The following is a 9,298-nucleotide window of genomic DNA, read 5'->3' on the forward strand; positions in this document are numbered from 1 at the left end:
GGAGCTGAGCTAAGCTCGAACTTGTCAGAATGAGCCAGTTCGTTTTCAGCTTGAACCTGAATTGAGCAAGCTATTTACGAGCTGATCTTGAACGATCCAAGAGCTGCGAAATTTTTACCAGTCTTATCACTAAACCCAAACTTTACTGCCAGTAAAGAGAAATGAATTGCAGTACTACAGTCTTTATCGATGTAATTTATTTTTTTCTAAATTTTTTGAAAGTTAAATAATTATTTTGTACATGTTTGAAAATGTTACATAGCCACAAATGGCATTAATGCAAAGGATTCTTTTGCGAAAGTAAGTATACTAACAGGAATTACTAATTAGTATAATAATATTGAAATAAAAGTAGAACAAAAAATATTTGCGAATTTTTGCTACACGGTTAGGCGTACGGTTTGTGTTACATACTGACACGCACAAACTTGCACGGAAACCAAATGTGCAAGACGACACACTCGTAATTATCCGATCATTCTCAATTCAAATTAAGAGCAAATAGATGGTGTGTGATGCAAAACGACCTATGGTTCCTAATAACTAGTAAGGTGCCGCCAGAAGAAGTCAATGGCGCGTTGTTTTGACTTTTGGTAGCGTATAAATATGCCTCTTTACCAAACATCAAGTATACCAATGATAATTTCTCAATTCAAAATAGTAGTCATGCTACGAAGAAAGTTGCTTCTGTTTTTGCTATTATGCATTGTAATTGTTCCTCCTGGCTTTTCCTATACTGATCCAGATGATGGTACTTGATCATATATATTTTTATTTTACCTTCTACTCTTTTTTCTCCCTAATTAACTTGGCACGCTTATGTTAACTTTTTGTTGGGTCTTGTTGTATTTTAAACCTGAGTGCGCTGCATGTTTGCGCAATTGTGCAAATCAGCTAAATTTTAGCCTTCTATTATTTTTTTCCCTCTTCAGGTCCTCTTTGTTAGCCACATTTTTATAGATTAATTGGAAGTATTATAATGCATCTCGAACAGTCAAAGAAACCAGAAAAAGAACTTATTGTTTTTAGTGATACAAAGCACCAAACCCAAGTATATCAGGAAGTCTGGAAAAAAATAAACCTAAAATAAACCTGACTACCATGTACTGGTAAAATTCTGGTACCAACCCTGAGGGCTGAGTATGATCAAGTGCAAATTAAAACCTTTTAAAATTTGAATAATCTTTCCAATGTAATTAACTTCTTCTGTATTACAATTATTTGCAAATTTTATTCCAGTTGCTATACTAAAGAAATTAATGAAGCAATGGAAGAATGTACCACCGAACTGGAAGAACCAAGATCCGTGTGGAGACCACTGGGAAGGGATCACTTGTGAAAATTCCAGAGTTACTCAATTGTACGTTCTGCTTAATTATTTCATGTTCTTTTAAATTAAATTAATTCATTATTTTTTATCCTATCTGATTAACAGTAGATTTATTTTCCATTTTTAAAACTCCAGGGTTCTGTTTAGCATGGACTTACAAGGAACTCTGAGTGAGGAAATTGGCAACCTGAAACAACTCCGGATACTGTAAGTTTATTTACTTTGCACGTGTCTAATGACATACATGCAATTTTTATTTTCATCTTTTCCGTTGTTCAGTTGGAAGCAAACAATGGAAGGCATTTTGAGAAAAGGCTTACATTATAAGAGATTTTTCATATGAAGAATAAAAATAAATTCTAGAGGAGGCAATTCTAAAGTAGGCAATTGCCTACTTTACCTTAAAAACATAAATGTATATATACAATGAATGTTAAATGTACTGTTATTTTTGGAGTGAAAACTTATAAATAATTTGAATTTGAAATGTAGGGACCTTTCGTCGAACAAGAAACTTAAGGGTAAACTTCCGGGTACTCTCATTGACTTGGTTAACCTAACTAGTCTGTAAGTATTGATCAATTTTTTCTGAAATAATTGTTAATCAATGTATTCGCTTCATGAGATATTTTGTTAAATAATTTTCCATTTAATTATTATTACAGGAAACTAGTTAATTGCAGTTTCTCCGGTGAGATTCCAGAAGCACTAGGAAATCTAGTAAATCTCACATACCTGTATGAATTATAATTCTTTAATTTTCATAGCAAATTTGTCATTTTATTTGTTGAATATTGTCCATTGAGTATAACCCTACAAAGTAGAACTTCAAAAACTATGCAAATTACATACTACCGCATACCTCAATGCATATGTGGAGTTATGGAACAAAATAATACTAGGAAGAAGTGTAATTTTGGGATTCTTTTCAAAGGTTGTTTTGGGGGTAACCTTATTACTGTTTGCAGTTCAATCTGGCTTTTTTCCAGAGCTGGCAAGGGTATATAGGAGACATTGCCAGTTTAACTTTTCTTCCTATAATCTATGAACAATATTTTAACAGTTACATTATATATTTCTTTCCATTATCTATCAAGGGCTTTGAATGCGAACAATTTTACTGGAAAAATCCCCCCTTCATTGGGTAAACTTGTTAATTTGACGTGGTTAGATCTGGCTGACAATCAACTAGATGGGCCGCTCCCTATCTCGTCAAAAGATGGCTGGGGCTTGGATCAGCTCCGTAAAGCAAAACACTTGTCAGTCTCTTTTGTTCCCGTCTTTTATTTATTTAAGTAATGTTACCAACAAGTTGGCCTAAAAACTTAAGCTGTCACTGTAGGCAGTTGTTCGATTTCTTCCTTTATTCTTAATATCTAATGACTCAGGTTTTTTTTTTTTCTACTAATAATCTATTTGTTTTTGTGATATTAGCCATCTCAACCAGAATGCTTTCACGGGTGAAATTTCAGAAAGTCTTTTTAGTGCTGATATGGCTCTAAAACATCTGTAAGATGCTAAATGTTTCTTTTAACTTGACTCTTTTCTTGCATGTTAGTCATTTCAATGTAACATACCACATTGAAGACCCACAGAGGATGCTTAAAATAGGATTGAAGGAACTAAGGGTCAAGACTGAAAATCTTTTCAGTCCAGTTTCTTTCGATTTTAATATTACCCAGAAAGTTATAATGTTCATGTCAGTTCGTGAGTAAAATTTCACAAGAATTATGATCTCCTTATGCATTATTAATGCAGTTTCTCCCTTTGTTATGTATAGACTTCTGGACAGAAACCAGTTAAAGGGGCCAATCCCGAAATCCATCGGACTTGTACAAGCTCTAGAGGTTATGTAAGTACCTTATTTGTGCTCTTCTAATTAAAAAAAAATGATTTGAAATTTAAATTGATCATTTTTCACTTGTTGTAGTCGCCTTGATAACAACCGCCTTACAGGCCCAGTTCCTTCTTCCATCAGCAACCTTACAAAGCTCGACTTTCTGTAAGTTAAATTCAATAACTATATAGTGAAAAGAGGATTGCTCTACCAGATTGTAACCAAGAATGTAGCCTAATATGTTAATTTCTACTTATGTTTTTTGTACTACAACAGTACAACCATACACTGTAAGCATAATTTAGTCACAATAGATCCATTGGACCTCGGCTCACCAGGAAGCAAAAAATCAAGCTCAATATATAAAAACTAAACTAAAAAGACAACTGCATAATTCCTACAAGGTCCTGAATTATCACCAACTATCTATAACATGTCATTCCACAACCTATTAACAATTATTATTTGTTTGAATGACTTTTAGGAATCTGGCAAGCAACAGTCTTACGGGACCCATCCCAAATCTGACTACACTGACTAGCCTTAATTTCATGTAAGAACTCCTTGTTGCACCAATCCTATAATTCCAATTTGAATTCTGGTTCAATTAAATTCTAGATAAATGACTTGTTTTGTTGTTCATTCAGAGATCTGAGCAACAATCAATTTGACCGGTCGGAAGTTCCAGCATGGTTTTCAGATTTGCGGAAGTTACGAACTCTGTAAGTGAACAGAAGCCCTCCCCTCTCTCTCTCTCTCTCTCCGTACATGAACACCAGTGCAATTAAAGAACTTTAACCACTGAACTAAGATGTATATTTTCATAATGCATTATATACAGTGCAATAGAGTCTGGACGGCTTTATGGTCAGATACCTCAGAAGCTATTTAGCGCACCGGAACTACAAGAAGTGTAAGTTTCTTTGAGATTATCACACAGAAACACAGACAATTGGAGGTGCTGTAACACAAGGACTGTTCTTTCTTTATTTTTTCTTTTTGAGATAAATGACTGCTCTTTCTTGTTTCAGGAGATTAAACAATAATTCAATAAACGGGACGTTTGACATGGGAAATGATGTCTCTAATAAACTTCATACGGTGAAATTAGAACAGAATAATATTACCTCAGTTTTACTTTCTTCAAGCTACAACGACAATCTAATGTACTAAAACTCTCTCTACCATATTACCAAATTACCAAATTATTCTGGTTTCAATATTTTTTTTGGAAAAGTTCAACAATTCCTCTGTCCTGGAACAATAATATGGATTATTAAGTTTCCTTGTGAGTTAGTTATTAGGGTTAAGGCTTTAGGGGAATCAGGAGACAGACAATAAGAAACCCTAAAGAACTAGGAGGATAATATGTTCAGATTTTATTAAAGTAAGGGTACTCAGTGGTAATATTTAGCACCAGCAAATACTTCCAAGATGTAGTGTTCTTTGCAAAAAGCCAAAAACCACAAACACGAGCTTTTTGGTAAAATGTTGATAAATATAGGTAATTTGCAATAAACTTTTTAAATGGCCTCCTTTTCTTTTATTTTCTTATAATGTACTACCAAATAAACTTTACAAATTATCTTACAATATCATCCATCTTTTGTTTTGGTCTAATTGCTGAGTCCACATTGTGGTCCTTAACATTGTTGTTTTTATAATTTCAGTTTACACTAGTATGTCTGCAAATCCTGATTGAGACTTCTGTATAATTGTGTTATTTTGGGGGATAAGCAAATAAGGGCTTGACCCTTATTTTTTCCTCAAAAGAAAAAAAAGAGTTATTTTGTGGGGAAGTATTTTAATGAAAAATAATTAATTTTGTAGTAACCCTAAGGTTAATATTTCGAACTTCTAACAAATGTCCAATTAAACCTGAAGTTGTTACTATTCTTTCAATAAGTGAGGTCATTTTTTGAAATTTTGAAAACTTTTCAGGCTTGAGGGAAATCCAGTGTGCAGCATCTCACATCTCTCAAGAACTGCCTACTGCAACGATGTGCTTGAGAAAATCCCACCTGTCGAATCTCTCAATCCTTGTCAGCATCCATTCAGCGGGTTTTTAGTTTTTAGGGCACCCTTTTTCAGTGATGAATCTGATCACATCCCAATACTGGAACAAAATCTCACAGACACACTGAAGACCTGTATACCAAATAATTTGTCCATCCAAAATTACTATTTCGACACCAACACTTACTTCTGGGTCCAAATCAAGATCTGTCCCATTGGCCAGAGTTACTTCAACAGGACCGAGATAATAAAATGCTTTGATTTGAATAGTGAAGACCATGCACTGCCAGATATGTATGGACCATATTATTTCACAGCTTCTACATACCGTCTCTCTTCCTCAGGTATTTATATTTTACACATTTATAAGCATTTTGGTACATAGTGGTCAAGTATAGTATCAGTATGGACAAGTGGCTAGTAATCTAGTATAGTTCTCTGTTCTTTAATTTGTGTAATATACAAATCTGACAAATTATTTGTTGACAGGAAGGTCATACAAAATTGGTATATCCATTGGTTGTGCTATCCTTGCGGTTCTGCTAGTTGGTTTGGGTATTTTTGCAGTTCGGCAAAAGAAACGAATCAAGAGAGAAAAACTTAGGAATGACCCATTTGGTAATGGCTTATTCAAATTTGAATGCTTTTCAAATATCCTTTTCACCATCATGCTAGAAATATTAACACTAGCTTAAAAGGTAAGTATCTTAAATTTTGTTCGTGTTTTTATTTTTTATTTTTTTTATGTTTCAGCCTCCTGGGGATCTATGGGGGAAGAAAATGGGGAAGCGCCAAAACTAAGCTCAGCAAAAGCCTTTACATATGATGAAATCAAGATGTACACCAACAATTTCAAAGAAACAAATGTTATTGGAGTAGGGGGATATGGAGAGGTACATCCAATATAAGCCTAATTTAGTATTAGTTTAGTTCATATTTATTTAATGTTAGAAAATTCTCGTTTGTGGCCTTGAAAAAGCCCAAAATCATACATAACCTTCTAAATAAGCATCAACGTTATGTACACCGCACCACAACACAAAAATGAACTCCTTTACAGAAAATGAGCAATATCCTGGCATCTTTCACCATTTACATCAAAAGAAGCCCAGACTGCCATTTTTTCTTCCCTGTTTAATTTTACACAAATGGAATGTATTTGGGGAGTTTTGGGTAGAAAATGTGTAAAGAAAGGACACAAGTAATTACTGACAATTTATATGGGGGTATTTGATGTTTATTGTTCCTAAAGGAATTCATGTCATTTTGTTACTTTGCAATGCATACACATATCATTATTTTATTCCTGATATTTTTGCATTGCCCCATTTGCAACTAATCCCATTTAGCCATTAATATTCAATGAGACAAAAAGTAAATGAAAAAGAATTTGACCATACAGTATAGCAGAACACCAGGTAAAACAAAAATACAGAATTAATACTGGTATCAGGTTGTACCTAATTTCAATTTTTTACAATATCAAACATCAAGTCGTTATTGAACATACTATGTCCTAATATCTCTTTGGTTATACACCAACCAGGTGTATAGAGGAATGCTTCCAGATAAACAACTAGTTGCTATAAAGAGGTCAAAAGAAGGTTCAATGCAAGGCGGTCTTGAATTTAAAACTGAAATCGAGCTGCTTTCCCGGGTACATCACAAGAACCTTGTCGGACTTGTTGGTTTTTGCTTTGAGAAGGGAGAGAAAATGCTTGTCTATGAATATATTGGCAATGGAACTCTCAGAGATTGCCTTTCAGGTACTGATACATTTGATTAACACTAAGGAACCATTTTACTGTACTTTACCAGTGACGTAAAGAATGACAAAAGTTTTCAGTGCTGACTGAAATTGCAAGATTACTAATTGTTGGCAACTGAAGTACATTGAGTTGTATCATTACATACTTGCCAAAGGAAAGAGTAAAATCTCCAATAGCTGCTTTTGCTTGTTAATATCAACCAACACTGTATCAGTTGCCGGGAAATGTACTGGTACATATGCCAATTCTAGACCGAGTCTTAAGGTACTATATCGTGTTGGTTGCTTCTGATAATTAGTGATAGACAAGTTATGTTGCAATAATTAATTTCTGCATCCACACTTTTGATGGTACAAGAAGAAGGGAAGAAACTGTAATTTCTGTTTTCTTTTGTCCTTCTTTTTAGGAGCAAGCAGTATACAATTAGATTGGAGTAAGAGACTTAAAATAGCACTTGATTCGGCAGTAGGCTTGGCGTATCTCCACGACCATGCAAATCCCCCAATTATACATAGAGATGTGAAGTCGACAAACATATTATTAGATGAGACTTTAACTGCTAAAGTTGCAGATTTTGGCCTCTCTTTGTTTGTTTCAGACAGTGAAATAGGCCATGTCACCACCCATGTCAAAGGAACCCTGGTAAATCTTTCTGTTCTATATATTTATCCATAACGAATGTACATAACAGTAGCGAATTCTGTCACTCAGAGAGCCTCAGAATATCTCATACATCCCTAAGTAACTGGCCCTTATCAGTATCACCATACACTTTGTTTTAATAATGCTTATGAAACTACCGAAAATGTCCTTTGCTTATTCACAACAGAGATTGAGGAGTCTTTAAGAGAACTTCATCATGTTTATTACAATTTTGTAGGGTATACTCTTCCTATTTTGGAGAATATTTTAGATATTTGGTGCATCTTACATTTAAATTTTCCAAGTTATATAAAGGATGCAAACAAACTGTTATTTACAAATTCAAAAATCGGCAGTACCAACTCTAAACTATTATTTCATGCAGGGTTATCTCGATCCAGAATACTACATGACACAGCAACTCACTGGTAAAAGTGACGTATACAGCTTTGGAGTGGTCATGCTAGAATTAATTACCGCACAACCTCCGGTTAGTGAGCAGAAGTACATTGTAAAAGAAGTAAGAACAGCCTTAGACGAAGAGGAGAAGCGTTACCTGGGCCTAAGAGACTTAATTGATCCTATTCTGGTAAATAAGAACGAAAACTTAGTTGGGTTAAACCGTTTCGTGGATCTAGCATTGCAATGTGTAAAAGAAGAGGCTTGTAATCGCCCCACAATGAGTGAAATTGCCAAGGAAATTGAGGATATTATGCAAATCGGAGGGTTCAAAATCAATTCAAATTTGGGTTTCCGGGAAAAATATAATCCGGCTCAGCGGTACTCGATGGATGTTTCTTCTTCTTCTTCTTCGAGCCGTGTAAACATCAGTAGCAGTGATTTTAAATATAGTGGTGGTTTCCCTTCGCAAGTGAACTTAAACAGTTCATGAGCTACCATAGTTTTTAAAAGAATACAGGAAAGAAAAGAACATGGTCACAGCTTTTTCATTATCATCATATGTATAAAGTTTGGCCTATTATGTCATAATTTAGTAATATCTGTACAGCGATCAGGTGAAAATAGTGTTGAAGAACGTTATTTCATATGGGAGATGAATAATGGTGTATTTTCAATGTATAATTTCTTACAATTTTTTTGCAAATCCGCAAATCGTGCAAAATAATAAATCATCATCCCTCTATTAGCTTGACTTTATCATTTAACCTTACGAAAGTTTGCGGGTTAGTTTGTTATCAGTATCTTTTAAGATAAATATTTAGGGGAAATTTCATGTATACTCCTCAAAATCTTTGAAATTACATATTTCCCTCTACAAAATTCATAATATCGTATTTACCCTTCTAAATTTCAAACACTCACAAATATATCCATTTTATTGTCTTTTCTACTAAAACTCATTTTAAATTTAAGAAGTACCCATTGTACCCTTTATAAAAAAAAAATGTAGTATGTTTAAGAAATTTCAATCTTATAATTGGTGGGTTTTATTTCGAGGACAATGATTCATTTCTCTTACACATGTAGAGAAATGATATTAACATATATGAATCATTTACCCTAAGAAACCGATCAATTAAAAGATTGACATTTTCTTAAACATGCTACATAGTTTTTTTTAATAAATAGTAAAATAGATATTTTATAAATTTAACACGAGGTTTAATAGAAAAGATAATAAAATGGGTATATTTGTTAATTTTTGAAATTTAGAAGGGTAAATACGATATTAGGAATTTTAGA

At 33.8% G+C, this 9,298-nt stretch overlaps 1 protein-coding gene across 1 annotated transcript; it reads left to right on the forward strand.

Annotated features, from left to right (window-relative positions):
* The first annotated feature begins 630 nt into the window (after positions 1-630).
* Positions 631-8,495, forward strand: LOC144547321 (leucine-rich repeat receptor protein kinase HPCA1-like). The gene is made up of 19 exons (XM_078295934.1): positions 631-751; positions 1,240-1,360; positions 1,466-1,537; positions 1,823-1,897; positions 1,996-2,067; positions 2,428-2,589; positions 2,765-2,839; positions 3,111-3,182; positions 3,261-3,332; positions 3,652-3,720; positions 3,815-3,889; positions 4,009-4,080; positions 4,199-4,333; positions 5,109-5,527; positions 5,673-5,801; positions 5,937-6,076; positions 6,730-6,949; positions 7,359-7,594; positions 7,980-8,495. Exons 1-19 carry the CDS (start codon positions 637-639, stop codon positions 8,484-8,486), a joined length of 2,838 nt encoding a protein of 945 aa, XP_078152060.1. The 5' UTR covers positions 631-636; the 3' UTR covers positions 8,487-8,495.
* The last annotated feature ends 803 nt before the right edge of the window (positions 8,496-9,298 follow it).

Source organism: Carex rostrata, chromosome 31 (genome assembly GCF_964058835.1).
Source record: "Carex rostrata chromosome 31, lpCarRost1.2, whole genome shotgun sequence".
In the NCBI taxonomy this organism is placed as follows: Eukaryota; Viridiplantae; Streptophyta; class Magnoliopsida; order Poales; family Cyperaceae; genus Carex; species Carex rostrata.

Excerpts from the sequence above, each read along its gene's own strand:
- LOC144547321 (XM_078295934.1), top strand. The coding sequence starts at position 637 with ATGATAATTTCTCAATTCAAAATAGTAGTCATGCTACGAAGAAAGTTG. Across the intron at positions 1,898-1,995 it reads TTGGTTAACCTAACTAGTCT|GAAACTAGTTAATTGCAGTT; the intron begins GTAAGTATTGAT and ends TTATTATTACAG. Across the intron at positions 4,334-5,108 it reads AGCTACAACGACAATCTAAT|GCTTGAGGGAAATCCAGTGT; the intron begins GTACTAAAACTC and ends AAAACTTTTCAG.